The sequence below is a fragment of the Hydra vulgaris genome, chromosome 10 (assembly GCF_038396675.1).
Source record: "Hydra vulgaris chromosome 10, alternate assembly HydraT2T_AEP".
In the NCBI taxonomy this organism is placed as follows: Eukaryota; Metazoa; Cnidaria; class Hydrozoa; order Anthoathecata; family Hydridae; genus Hydra; species Hydra vulgaris.
The window spans coordinates 24,686,380-24,701,947 of record NC_088929.1 but is presented as its reverse complement, the minus strand read 5'-3'; the positions used below and the strand labels follow the sequence as shown (position 1 = coordinate 24,701,947).

The 15,568-nt window shown below is 28.7% G+C and overlaps 1 protein-coding gene across 2 annotated transcripts in view; it reads right to left on the bottom strand.

The window, feature by feature from the left end:
* Positions 1–1,316: 1,316 nt before the first annotated feature.
* Positions 1,317–15,568, bottom strand: part of LOC100205833 (ataxin-2) — a 78,968-nt gene continuing 64,716 nt past the window's right edge. The window contains exons 13-19 of one of the 2 annotated variants that reach the window (XM_065807582.1): positions 13,899–14,025; positions 12,240–12,394; positions 12,002–12,161; positions 6,319–6,474; positions 1,837–1,977; positions 1,721–1,766; positions 1,317–1,635 (exon numbers count right to left, since the gene is read on the bottom strand). In XM_065807582.1, the coding sequence (XP_065663654.1) occupies positions 1,738–1,766; positions 1,837–1,977; positions 6,319–6,474; positions 12,002–12,161; positions 12,240–12,394; positions 13,899–14,025 (768 nt within the window). In that variant the 3' untranslated portion in view covers positions 1,317–1,635; positions 1,721–1,737. Of the gene's footprint in view, positions 1,636–1,720; positions 1,767–1,836; positions 1,978–6,318; positions 6,475–12,001; positions 12,162–12,239; positions 12,395–13,898; positions 14,026–15,568 lie in introns of those variants that run through there. The other variant, XM_065807583.1, reaches the window with a different exon arrangement.

Here is a 15,568-nt window from a genome sequence, read left to right as displayed (position 1 = left end):
CTGTATTTTGCATAGCTTGTTGAACGGCGTAGCATTTAATCCACAACAAAATTTCTAATCTTGTTGTTGATTAAATAGCTAACCTTAAGCTTAACTTAATTTTAAACCAATAGAATAACTTAATCTTAAAGCAATATATTAACTTAACCTTAAACCAATAAAGCTACTATATACATCTAAACCTTAGTTTATTCAAAATAAATAAACAACCATAACATTAAGAAAGGTGTCATCTTAGTGGCATTTTTATAACAGGTAATATTTATCAAAACTAATAGAAATACATTATTTTTATATTTTGAATATGTGATCTTTCTCATGAAGATTGCATGAAAATATCTTGAAATGATAAATGTCTAAAAAAATACACTATTATGAATAAAAATAATTTCTGAAATTGAGATATAATCAAAATGCAAAAAGATTTGAAAGTATCATCACCAAAAAATGCTTGTACATTCTTTTTATATTCGCTAGCATAAATCTTTTAATAAAAATATATACAACTAATGCTCGGGTATTTTATATATCATGGCTTTATTTAGATAACCTTACCCCAAACATCAAGGAATATAATAATCTGATTCCTTGTATCAGATTATTATAACCTGATACAAGGTATATCTGAAGCCGTGAACCTTGGTTACTTAACTGCATATTTAAATGTAGACCGAACCAAACATAAAAATATACTAGTCTACACGACACTTAGTTTTGATAATTCAATAAATAAAAACAATTCGCGTTGGGAGATTTTTGGCCACAAATTAACGCCGTGAAAATAAATTTGTTTTTTGTTTTATTGTAGGATTTTCGTTGTATTATATATTGTTCTGAATTTAATACTATTACAAAAAATAATATTGCATAAAGTAAATCTTGAAAATTCTTTCCTACACCAAAACCAAAATATATACAATCTAGACAAGTCTTTTTCGCCAAAATATATAACAAATGTTTTCAATAGTTTTTATTGAACTCGTCACTATCTCGCAGTTAATGATTTTTTTTAATGGTTCCCTGTGTTTGTCATATGAGTTGTAGCTATTAGAACATAATGCTGGAGAGTACGACCGATTTAATATTAAAACTTTTTACGCCTAATAATAAATAAGAGTTGCTTCTTAAACTTCTCTAAATTTCGTCTATTGTTCTAAATAAAGAAGCCCTTGTATATTTTCTCTTAAAAGCGTGACCGCTTATTGATTTTGATTTACTTAGCAGCCGAGGCTTAAGGGATTAGAAGCATGACTTCGAAATAAGAGATCCCGCATTAGACATAAAAAGCAACGTGTGCAAGGAAAAAGGCAAGAAACTTTCTTATTAAACGCAATTCTGAAGTTATTTATACTAAGGTTATTAAAATTTTTTTAAGTATTTTAAAAATCGCATATCCCTCCTACCAAAAATAAATTATAATTAATCTCGCGCGGGTAGAGTCTATTTTCTTTCTTTTAACAACCACAGCGCAATGTTTTAACCTTTAATTCGTATAAGCATCTAGGTCGCAATTAACGGAGCAATTGTTTCTACAAAATTACACTTTTTTGTTTAAATTATTTAATTTTTCTAAATTTTCTTTAAAATATTTTCGAAAACAAAAATTGTAGTCGATTCGCACCCAGGTTTTCATGTCTAAATGACATAAATTTAAAAATACATAAATATTCTAGTTAGCTTTTTTAGTTGATATCTTAAATCTTAAAACAAGTTAGTATACCTCTCATTGTATGGCCTTCAACTTTGAAAAACCGGTCCGTGCTGATCTAAATAATGCGAAAAAAATTCAATAACATCAAAACGTTGTATTATCATTCTATGATAACAACTACCTACTTTGAATATAACCATGGTTAGATGAAAGTGGGACTCCGCCCATGTGCTGATGAGCTAACACTATGAAAGGTTGCTGCTGATGATGTTGTTGATGTGCAGTTACTTGATGAATCGGAGTTGAGTTGCGATAATTAGCTGCAACTATGAAATAAATTTGGTACAATTAGTTTAGAGTCAAGTAAAAATTAAAACATTAACAATCTTATTTTTAGACAAGCTCAATAAATTTTTTAATGGATTATACACTCCACAACAACGACATGGACGGTACACAACGCAATAGCGTTGATATAGACACGAAAAAATAGTTCAATTGTTGCAACAAAACGTGATTTTGACGATAATCTGCGGGAAAAAATCTACTTTTACCACCAACAATTCGGCAATGGGTGGCTCAATTTGAAAAAGCAATGAAAAATTGTAGTTTCCTGGCAAATCCAAGGCAAACCCACTCAAAGCCCTTAAACATGCGTAAGGTCACTGCATAATGCCTATAACAGCCCGATTCATTGTATTTTTTAAAGATTTTTTTGTGGTAACGCCTTAAAAGTTAATGGCGCATTTATAAAAAAAAAACTTTATAAAACTTTTTTAAGTTATTATTATAGCTCTTACATGCAACTCTAGTCATGTGATTTCTGTAGTCATGTGATTGTACAAACTTTACGCAGCAACAGTAAAAAGTGTCACGAATTAAAAGTTAATTTGAACCTTTAAATCCCAAAAAAAACCTTTTAGGGTTAGGGGGTTAAATTGCTAGTACGGGATTAAGTGGTCAAATCTATTTTGTCTGTGGAGGAAAATTTGATTATTTTGAAATATTTAAACATCGAACATTTTGTGATTTTATGTTTGCAGTTCTGAACACAAAGTTTTGCTTAATTTTAAATTTAGTTGCCATTAGAAAAAACATCTAGGAAACGGTAACAGTACAGTTTTAAGTTTTAAATGTTGGTAGCTCACTATGTTTCTCTCAAAATGCAAAATTAAACGAAAAGTCACCATGAATCTGTACGTTTACTTACAAAAAGCAAAAATTGAAATGACTTTAGGCATAAAAAGTTTTTGGACAACAAACTAATTTTAACGATTCTCAAATGCCACCTGAAGGTGCCATATAGTTATAAGAAGAAGAGATTAGGGGAAGATCCTTCTATACTGTCTGACTATCAAGATTCTTCATACTAAAAGACTCAATATACGACTGCTTGATTTGTTTCATTTGTCAACTTAACAACCCTGTTCAAGGTAGCACTGCCCACAAGGTTTAGCTAAAAGAAACAATTAGCTGTTGGGAAATGATTTTCAATATGCTTTTTCATCATTGCAAGCAGTCATCCTCTCAAACGCATCAACATAATTTGCTTAATTTTTTCATAATAATGTCGCCATCCCATCAAAAATGTTGCTTTGGTAATTTAAAACAAAGCTTTGTTTATACACTTCATGGAAGAGACATGGAACAAACTTTTTTTTTGGGTGAACCTTTTTTGGGTTTTAAAGTTATTGGAAATTTAAACAGACCTATTTAAAGCTTTCAGAAATGTACGCAAGAATTTCGCAAAAAAAAAAAAAAAAAAAAATAAAAGCTATACCTTAAAAAATACTTTTTTAAAAGGTCAAAACAATCAAAAAACAATCTTAAAACAATCTTATTCATATGCTTAACCTTTACCAAGATTTTAGATTTTGTTCCACCAATAAAGCTTCATTTGAAATGTCTTTAACAGTGTTTAATACTCCAAGAACTAGGAGTCTCTGATCAAGAGCCTTTGCCTTATCTGTCCAACAGTAACAAGAATGGTCAAAATTTGATGAACATTATGTAACAACCATTTCATGGTGGGAAATTTGCAGAAAAGCTTTTAAGAAATGCAGGCTTGCTTCAACAATTAGCAGAAAAACATGCCTGGATTGTTAGGTACGCTCTATTCATGGTAACATTCTAAAAATTTAACAAAATGATTAATGGCTGAAGTGTTCTTGGACACAACTATTTTTTACAAATTGATGGTTTCTGATGCTCCGACTTAATGAATTTAGAATGCATTATATCCTTGGTACACATCGGTAATGACAGAAAAAATCAATTGATAACCCAGAATATCCAAAGAAACTGATGAGCTGCTTGATTGACTAAAACAGCAAACATGCATCAATACTTGATTTTCAAAGAAACTAAATGTAAAAACTGAATTACAATTTGATTTCTTCTAAATCAGTTTTTAAATTACAGAATATTTCTTTTATTCGTTATTTTTTTAAACATCTTCACTTCCAACAAGGCTGCCAGCAACCACTATTAGAGTTGGAAGTTACTGGAAGAGAAGAGATGATGTTTATAGAGCAAGATAACTATTAACAAACAACTTGCAATTGCAAATTATATGAATCAAGAAAACAAAATGAAGGGAGCGAATTCCATAGAACTGATGTTCAAGGAATTAAACTAGACAAGTAAGAGTTTTTGGAGCACTTAGGAACAGTCACAGAAAAAGGATGAGACTTAACTGAATGACGAGTGACACGAGAATGAATTTTAGTAGATGGCACAAGAGACGCTAGCTTTTTAGAGCAGTTCCCATTAGCATATTTATAGAAAAGAGAAAGAGAAGCAACATTACGACGATGTGATAATAGTTGGAGGAGGGCTGCAAATGCAGGTTCAAGTATGTTTACAATGCGTTTTATCTGAGTTAAAGCTCACCAGCCACTGAGAGCCCCATGCTGTAGCAGAAGTGAGATTCTTTTCAAGCTCAAATGCCCCCTCCAAGCAATCAGAGAGTGTTGACTTCTTATCAAGACAAGAATAAATGGTAGTATATTTAGCAAATAATGCCACCTTAAAAGTGAAAATTTCTGGAAGATTGTTAATGTAAATTAAAACCAGTATGGGGCCAAGGATAGAACCTTGAGGAACCCCTGAAGTTACAGGATATGAAGAAGTGTACTGTTTATCGACAAGATAGACAGTGCTGTCTAACAAGAAAACCAAAACTCATATTGATGATTGAAAAGTAAGTAAAGATTCAAGATTCTCATCTTGAATCTAATAACTTTTTATTTATTATTATCTGTTTAACTGATAAACTGTTTGTTAATTAAAAATTCAAAAACAATGCTCATGATAGTAAGAAGACTAATGGGATAGTAGTTAGACAAGTCAGATCGCTCACCAGAATTTTTTAAAATAGTAATAGCTTCTGTTGCTTTCCAGCAGACTGGAAAACAAGACTCAGATAAGCACTGTTAAGTAGTTTTGAAAGTATAGACAACAGCTCTGGAGAACACTTCTGCAAGACTATTACAGGTATTCTTGAGTCCCTAATAAAAGGGAAGGTGTGGGAGAGGGAAGACTTGCTAATTTTTGGAAAATTTTCCCACCCACCTTAAGCTTACTAAGACCCCCCCCCCACCTTTGTTTATTAATTTTTACTTGATGTCAAAAAGTGAAAATCGGCCTTAAAAATTAAAATCCCCCCCCCCCCCCTTATTAGATCTGGACTAAAATTCCTAACCCCTTAGTATTAAGGACTTGAGAGTATATTGTCTGGATCACAAGCTGTAGAAGAGCCTGAGCTGAATATTACTTTAAATACAGAGACTGGAGTGATATGAACATCAAGCAATCGTAGCTGTTTGTCAGCTATATCAGGTAGAACGCGACTAGTGGAATCAAGAGAGTATATTAATGATATTGAAGTTCTTAGCAAACCATTCAGCTTTATCTTTAGGTGAGATGACAAAATCTGAACCATACAAGAAAGGTGGAATAAAAGATTTGCCCTTATTATAAATACTCTTAAAGATTCTCCATCACAGAGTAAATCATGGAAAGAGTCCCAGCCACCTCGAAGGTAATTTTATAAGGTACAATAGGGGGATTCTGATGATGAAGAAGAATGAGATAATAATTTTAGATTTAAATATTTAAACCATACATTAATTCTTGTAACTTTGTTTTGTTGTTAAATTTGTTAATACATGAAGAGACAGCATGTCAAAGAAACTCAATTAAAGGCTCTGCTAAATGCTATTCCCTTATTAATATAGCAAGGGAGGGTTCACAGACACTTAAGGGTTTTTTAACTCAATATAATTTTCAAACAGCTGCAATAAATTAATAAATTGTAAATTTCAAAAAATTATTAAAAAAATTGAAAAGCTAGAGCTTTTAAGTTCAAAACTATTGAAACCAAACAAACAGTTAGTACTTTGAAAGTTTTAAATTTAAGTTAAACAATCAATATTATTTTTTTTGAAGTGACAAAACAAATACTTTTTATATTAACTCAAATCTATTATAAATATTGAATTTAAATATAACAGGCAACTGGCTCCGATTTATGGAATGATCTATTTCTGAATTGTTCAAACTATAGTGTTATTTTAGTTATATAAAGCAATATATTAAGATACTTTTCAGCTTCTGTCAAAAATAAAAGAAACCAATATTTTTACACTTTAGAAAAATAAACAAACCTTGAGGATGAGTAACTGGTGAAGCAATCTGAGGGTAGTTAGTGTTAGGGAGCTGACTGACAACATATCCATGCTGCATTAGAGATGATGATGAAGGAGCAGAATAATTTGAATGTTGATTAACAGGTGATTGGTGTTGTTGGTGAGGCTGGGATACTAAATTAAACCATTGATATATATATATATATATATAGAACCCTTAGATGTTGTCCGAAAGTTTTTTCGATATTTTGTTGACAAAAAGTAAAAATTAAAATGCAAGACCGGAATTTTTTTTTTTTTATAATGATAGACTGCCTGCCCCAACCAAACCCTCAGTCGATGTAGCAGCACTCCCTTGCGAGTCAGGCTATTTGTCAGTCGATGTAGCAGCACTCCCTTGCGAGTCAGGCTATTTGTCAGTCGATGTAGCAGCACTCCCTTGCGAGTCAGGCTATAAGATAGTCGATGTAGCAACACTCCGCGCATGATTTACAGTAAAAAAAATAAAAATAAAAACATTTTATTAAAAAAAATAAAAATAAAAACATTTTATTAAAAAAAATAAAAATAAAAACATTGTTTATATTGTTAAAAACATTCAAAATGTTATAAAAACATTCAGAATGTTTTTAAAAACATTCTGGTCAATTAAATTTGCGTTTTTGTGGTTTTTTTAAAAAACGATTAATTTGTAATTAAATTAATGGTTTTTACTTTCGTCCAACACGGAAATGTTGGACGAAAGTCAAAAGTAATTAAAAGTGACGTATGTGTTGGCGTAAGAATCACTTTTTTCCTTCCGCTCTTCCTAAAGCCAACAAACTATAGAACTATATATATTATATATATATATATATATATATATATATATATATATATATATATATATATATACATATATATATATATATACATATATATATATATATATATATATATATATATATATATATATATATATATATATATATATATATATATATATACATATATATATATTAGAAATAATTTCAAAAGATGCGATGTCGCAAAAATAAATTTTTTTTGTTCATTCACTTCCATTTTTATCAACTGAAATCTATCATTAATCTAAATATGAGATCTAATAATAGACTCTCGGTTCTCATAATAGATAGAGAAAATATCTTAGTACTTGCCAAAACCTATTATGTACCAAATAAAAGATATTTCAGTATGATATTATGTGCAAGGGTAAAAGTGTAAAATATTTGTGTGAATATTTTAAAATGCAGTATTAAATGTCACACAAAGCATTTGTGTGACAGAGAAGAAAATCATCCAAAAATTTTTCTAAATTTTAATAGCTTGTGAATTTTTATATTCACGATCTAATTCATGATCAGTTTAATTCCTAAATTCTCATAACCGCTTATTCTAAAAGGGGTTCAACAAATTATTAAACTTTTTATGAAAGTTTAATAATTATTTATTAGTATAAATAAACATTATTAAGTTATTAAAAGCAACACGAATTGAAAATTACTTTGAATAATATTTCTTGTTGCTAAATAACATAAGTGATAAATACTAACACCCCCTATTAAAAGTGATAAATACTAACATCCCCTATTAAAAATGATAAATACTAACATCTCCTATTATTAATAACTATCATGCTTAAGATTGACAGTGGTTCTTTAACTTGTGGTATATTCATTTATCTCCAAAAAGCATTTTTCTAATTAATAAATAATATAACTATGATATACAAGGTATTGCAAAGACTTAATGTTTAATCAAAACTTTACTGCTTTAGTTAATGACTTTGAATCAACATTTAAAATTATCAAAGTGTCTCACAGACTTCTGTCCTAAAGCTTTTAGTCTTTTAATATACATTATTTATAATAATTGTACAACATGACAAAACCAAAAATCTTAAATGATCTATGCATTTAAAACTTTTGCAATTTAATTTATGTCTATTACACTGTAAAAAAGTTAATTAAGCTTTTCTTTTAAAACAAATTCACTCCTAACAAAGCTGGAAGCTAAAAAGACTGGAACTTAACAAAGCTGGAATTCAAAAAGACTGGAACTTAACAAAGCTGGAATTTAAAAAGACTGGAACTTAACAAAGCTGGAATTTAACAAAAAACAAAGAGAGTTAAAGAGAAAAAACTGTCAACAAAACTGTGAATTATTTGCTTCAAAAAAACTGTGAATTATTTGCTTCAAAAAAACTGTGAATTATTTGCTTCAAAAAAACTGTGAATTATATGCTTCAAAAAAACTGTGAATTATATGCTTCAAAAAAACTGTGAATTATTTGCTTCAAAAAAACTGTGAATTATTTGCTTCAAAAAAACTGTGAATTATTTGCTTCAAAAAAACTGTGAATTATTTGCTTCAAAAAAACTGTGAATTATTTGCTTCAAAAAAACTGTGAATTATTTGCTTCAAAAAAACTGTGAATTATTTGCTTCAAAAAAACTGTGAATTATTTGCTTCAAAAAAACTGTGAATTATTTGCTTCAAAAAAACTGTGAATTATTTGCTTCAAAAAAACTGTGAATTATATGCTTCATAAAAACTGTGAATTATTTGCTTCAAAAAAACTGTGAATTATATGCTTCAGAAAAACTGTGAAATATATGCTTCAGAAAAACTGTGAATGTGATGCTTCGGAAAAATAAAAAAATGGGAAAGAACTCTAAAGCTCCAATATTTGCAGAAAATGGAAAATTTACAGTAAAAGGATGCTAAGTGGCTAAATAATATATCAGGCAAGATTAAGCTTTGGTTAGAACAAGAGTTAATAACTTATTTGAGCAGCGACCATGATTTATATTTGTAGAAAAGAGAAAGAGATGCAACAACAAAAAGAGGCTAAAGCTCGGCAATTAGAGCAACATACTTGGACTCTAAAATAGATGACCTTATTAGAAGAGCCAGTTTCAATATGGAAACAGTTTTCCATACTAGAATAAATAAGAGATTTATAGAGGTAGAGATAGGAAAAGAAAGTTTATATGAAATAATATAATATTGCTTGAATAAATAGTAATTGTATTTTTTTAAATATTGATAAAACTGATTATTTTACCCTCAAATTATTAACAAGAAGTGCAAACAATTGCTTCTTTGCATTAGATTTTTTATGGAATAACCTACCTAATTCTTTGAGGTAAATTACTTCTTTATCAAGATAAGCCAAGTACATTAACACTGCACCCGAAATACAAAAAAAGTAAATCTAATTTGTAGCAAACTTTAATGTAAATAGCAAATATGGCAAAGTTCCCATAAAACATCAATGTATTTCTGATTGGAACCAATCATTAAAAAAGAGTAGACAATAGCTAAATACCTTTTTGTTAGTAGCTAGTATTAGTAGTAATAAATCAGCATTGAAATGAAGAAAGTAGTAGAAAAGAATTTTAGAAAAGATCAATTATTAGTAGTTGCATCAATTATTAGTATTAGCATTGAAGTGAATAAGGTTAAGATGGATAGTAGATAGTTAGCAGTAGAATAGCATAGAAATTAGGAAGAATACTTGTTTAATAAAAAATTAAATACACTGTTTTTGAATTTGGAAAATGAAGGGAGAGATTTTAATTGTGAGGGGAGACTATTCCATATGCATATGCTCTAAATAATATATTTATGTTCTAGTCTACTTTATTGTCTGATTTTAGGGCACCTTAAAATCACATACATAGTTGAGAATATCAAATATGTGCATGCCATTATTAAAGAAAACCCTTATGTAACACATGATATAATTGAAGCCCTGACATCGATTAATCATTTCATTCAATTTTCAATTGCAAGAACAGGGTGAGACATGCAAGGAAAATTTAGCTCTATTCAGAAGCGATTCTTGGAGACTATGTGATGATATTTCAAGAGATGAGTTGTGGTTTTATTTGAGACAAGTTGGATTAACGCTAGTTGGGTCAGTGAAGTTAAAAGTCCAAGAACTATAGTAAGGTGCAATATGAAAAACATCTTCTACAACATAAACTACATCTTCAAAACAACAGGTGTTTTTCTTTTCAGTTATTTTGAAAAGAGAGATATCATTACTAGTCAATACTATGCAGGAAATTATTTGAAACCTGTTATACAGGAAATAAATAAGCAAAGACCTGTATCAGGCAATCTAAATTTTAAATTTCTTTATAATAACACTGGGCCCCAAATTTATTCAAATCATCACTTTACTCACCAGACTTAGCTCTATCCAATTATTGGCTATTGGACTTTATAAAAAAAAATCTTGATGACTATACTGCCTTGCTTAGATGGAGATACAGCAAAAAACTCCATCTAAGCAAAATGTTGGGATTAAAAACAAGTTTAGACACTTCACTGATCCATTTTGACAAAAGAGTTAAAATGTTTTGAAATAAGTAAAATAATAGTAACTCCATGTCACTTACTGCTTACTTGCTACTTATTTATTGTATTTTTGCTTCTAGTTTCAAAAAAATTATAGACTTACTAATGAAATGACTTACTGTTTATTTTCTTAATTTCAAATGCTCATTTTTAATGTTAAATATTGAATATTTTACTTTGCTTTACTTTTGCTTTTTTTACTTTGAAAAATGGTACAAAACTACATTGTTAACCCCCGTGTAGCAATTACTAAATTTTATAGGGGATTCTACAAAATATTTTAATGAATTAAGTATTATTATTATTATTCCAGAGGGAATATTTTGAAAATCAATGATTACAATAATAAATATTATCACCATAATTTATTAGCGCTTTTTAAATTTCTTTTCTTTAAATTAGATTTTTTTCTTTTTTTATTATTTTATTCTTTCTTTGTTTAATTTAATTTCTAGTGTATGTTTTTTTAATGTAAATTAAGTGCCAATCAATTGACTTGTTTTTATATTTAAGTGACACATGGTTTGGACAGGTTTCCATTTAAATATAATGTTATAGATCAGTCAAAGCATTTTATTTATGTAATAAGAGAAAAAAAAAAAAACTTAATTTTTGAATAATGAATTTTGAATTTCTGATTAAATTATTGTGGTTTGATTTATGGATTGATATCAGGCCTCAGCAGAAATAAATGAAAGCACATTTATTTCTGCTGAGAAATAAATGTGCCCCTCTAATATGGATATAGTGGACGACACGGATGACAAGCATTTTTGCATTTTTATATTTAGACAAAAAAGCTCATCGATAAACAATGATTATGTCTTAGTACTAGTTTTTTAAGTTCTACACTGTAATGTTTTGTATCATATCATAAATACGTCAGAAAAATAATAATCAGCAACAGTTGATTTTATAATTATTTATTTAAACATCTTAAAGTTTTCAAGAAAAATTTTTAAAAACGCTACAATTGATCAAATTTTTTAACTTAATAGAGTTTTAAAATTTATTAGAAAATATTAGATAGCATTTTTATTATTTTTTTCATATTATGTTTAAAAAGTTCCTTTGTTACTCTTCTTCTTTGAGAAACATTTTAAATAAAATATTGTGTATTAAAAAATATACTTTATTTTTAAAAAGTTTTTAACTAAAAATATAAAATTTAAATAGCTTTTTAAAAACTACCAAAGTTATATTTCTACTATATTTTGCCAGTGTAAACTGACTTAAAAAAGGGTGTGGAGGCAGAAGTCTTATTTAATAATTTAATGTTGTCAACATAATTATAAAAGCTTATGAGCATCTTTTTAATATAAGCAACAAAAACCTGAAAACATATAGTTTCCAGAAACAGCTTCAGTTGGTTGGTAGTTTGTAGGCATTCTTGTGTGTGTCATTCCTTGTTGACCTTGGTGACTGACATATCTTATAACTGGTGACGGTACTTCAGCCATTTGAATATACTGACTTTGTGGACCAGGGACAACCTAAAAAATAAATTTGATTTTAAAATTCCTTAAACAACAATTGCTGATAAATTTTGTAAACATAAATAATATGGTGACCTGTTGATAAGGGACCTGTTGATATGTCCCTTGACTATTAACAATAAATATAGGTTGGTTGGATTGAGGATGTATATAATTTGATTGGGCAAGCTGTGTTGCACCTTGATTGTTCATATCTGCAGCAGGAACACTATATACAGTGGGAACATTATCTAAATAAAAAAACTGTAACTTTGACTAGATTACAATCTTTAATAATTGCTTAACCTACATTATCATGCAAAATCTCTTTATCTAAAAACACGAAACCATATGGCCTACAATTTGTTTTTAAAAACAAACTATAAGAAGTATTTTAATGATGCCAAGACTGTTAATCTTAGTTAAAAATTTTTTGTTTCAAAAGTCTTAAGCAGATTTGTTTGACTTTAACAATTAATAATTATATTAAACAACTTTTAAATAAAACACAACTACTACTCTTTTCAAAATATATAAATATTTCTAATTACTAAAAGTAATTTCGAAAACCACAATCTTGCAAAATCTTTAAGGGCAAAAAGCTACAATCTTACAAAATCATCTCATATCGAGTTGAAATTGAAGAAAAATATTCTCTGGAAAATCTCTGGAAAATATTGAAATAATAAATATGGTAATCCTTGATTTATTAGAAAATTGACGCTTGAACTTATTTTTAATATATGTAATTCTATATGAGGATGTAACTTAGTTCCACAATAAATACAAAATTTAAAACCAAATCTGTTTACTTGTTGGTTTAATTGGAATAGAATGGTAAATAGTTCATTTATGCTTATATAACAAGTAATAAATTCAAATTTTATTAGCAATTATTGATAGCCTGCCATTAGATAGAGAACTAGTTGTTAGTTATCTAGACTAACAATTGTTGTTTATCTAGTTATTGCATAAAGTTCGCAAAACAGGTTTTGCTGTTGCCATTTTAATTTTAATGGTTATTAATATAACAAAGAATGTGTTCAGAGTTAATATAAAAATGATTGTGTTCAGAGTTAATATAAAAATGAATGTGTTCACAGTTAATATAACAATGAATGTGTTCACAGTTAATATAACAATGAATGTGTTCAGAGTTAACATAAAAATGAATGTGTTCAGAGTTAACATAAAAATGAATGTGTTCAGAGTTAATATAACAATGAATATGTTCACAGTTAATATAAAAATGAATGTGTTCACAGTTAATATAAAAATGAATGTGTTCACAGTTAACATAAAAATGAATGTGTTCACAGTTAATATAAAAATGATTGTGTTCAGAGTTAGAGATAAACTAAGATAAAATGATGAGTTCTGGAAAAAACATTTTGTTTTCTTGTAATTGTTAAAATTAGTACTAACATCAAAGTTATTTAACCTTTCTATAACCTTACCTTTCTATTTTTTTTAACATTTTTATAACCGCCATTTTAAAAAGTCTCTACTTAACCTTTCTATAACCTTACCTTTCTGCTATTTAAAAAAAACTATATTTAACCTTTTTATAACCTTACCTTTCTGCCAATTTAAAAAAACTCTATTTAAACTATGAAAGATAGCATATGGCAGATATTTATAGATGGATGAAATATAAATATATGAAATATAATATAACCACTAACTAAATATAATATAAAAAATATGAAATATAAAATAACTACTCTTTTAAAATTTATTAGCATATCAACTTACATACAAGTCTTGGGTAATTTTTGTTTTGCAAAGGAATTACATCATGAGAAACACCATAATTGAACATATAAGGAGTTTGCTGGGCTTGAAAGTAAACAGGTGCTTGGGGTTGAGTTGACATTTGAATCTAAATTGAATCAGACTTATTTATGTTTCAATTGTTCACATAGTCACAGTAATTAGTCACAGTATAGGTTAAAAGTTTATTATAAGTGTACAATAAATGAGTTATACTAATTTAAAACATGTCGATACTCTATGGACTAGAGCACTCTCTAGCCTATTGCCTATATACAACCTTCTGTGGATTAAGAGACCTTCTACAATCCGATGTAGAAGGTCTCTTAATCCAAAGAAACCCCCAAAAAAATAAAGATCGATAAATTATGTAAAATAAAAAACCCTACTTTTAGAGAAATTACAAATTTGTTGAAGTCCAAAACTGAGTTTGTTCAAGATTGTTTTTATCAGTTTTAAAATAAATTATTTTTTGCCAATAATTTTCATTGTTAGGTGTAAAGATTAAAAGAATAAATTGGTCTTTTTTTTTTAGGATTTGAAAGTTTTCCCAGAAGAATCCCAGTCAGTTTTAAGGTAGTAGTAAGAAGTGCGATGAGTGAATCTGATGTAGAAGTAGTACCAGCCCTTTCTGTTTATCCACTAGTCACAAGCCCTCTCTCTTTATCCACCAGCCAGTATCATTGTTATTGATGACTTGATTACTCACTAGACTAAATGGCTTGACTATTACAAAATTTTTATCTTGCTTAACCTTTTGTTCAAATAGTTAACTTTGTGACTTATTTTCTAGACAACCCTAATCACTTCTTAATTTGTGTCTTGTCTCTGACACTAATTTGGTTCAGTTTGTCCTTGTTGCCCTTTGGGTGGTTCCAACTATGCATCTAATACTTCTTTATCAGACCTATCATAGCATTTCTTACTAACTTAAAACTAATTTGGATTTCTTTCATGATTTTCTTTGTGATGGTCTTTGGCCTAATGTCTTTCATTTCTTTGCTAAAAAATGTATTTTCTATTTTAAATCCTGGAGTAAAAGCTTCCATACAAGCATAAAACCTTATGATCCTTCTTGTTGTATTAAAGTCAAGCCCGGCTCAACCTCCTTTTTATTCAGCTGCTAAGACTAATTGTCTAAGGACTAATAGTCATTTTTTCCATTTATTTTACAAAAAGAACTCCCTTGAGAACAAACATACTTCTATCTTTGCAAAATATCAATGCAAATCAATGCATTGGTATTGGTATCGCAGGTATTGTCAGATGCTAAGTATAGAAATAGATCTGATGGCCCGTTAACCTCTGATTACTAAATCTTGTATTTTATTGCAGATTATATATTATATATTATTGCAGATATATTCAAGAAACTTTTGGAAAATCTTTAACAGTGTCATTAATAAAATCAGGTCTAATATTCAATTTCTCATACATGAGTGTGATCTTATTATGTCTGCAAGATAAGACAGACCTATTAGCAAAAAACTTTCCCTTTCTTATCATTTTAACTTTCTGTCATTTGCAAGAAGCAAAGTTAATTGATTGTTAGTCCATCCCAACTACCCCAGCTTCTATTGCTAAAGTTATTTCTTACTTGAACTCTTTTACAGTTTATAGTCTAGACAACATTACTATGACTTGTTGATAGC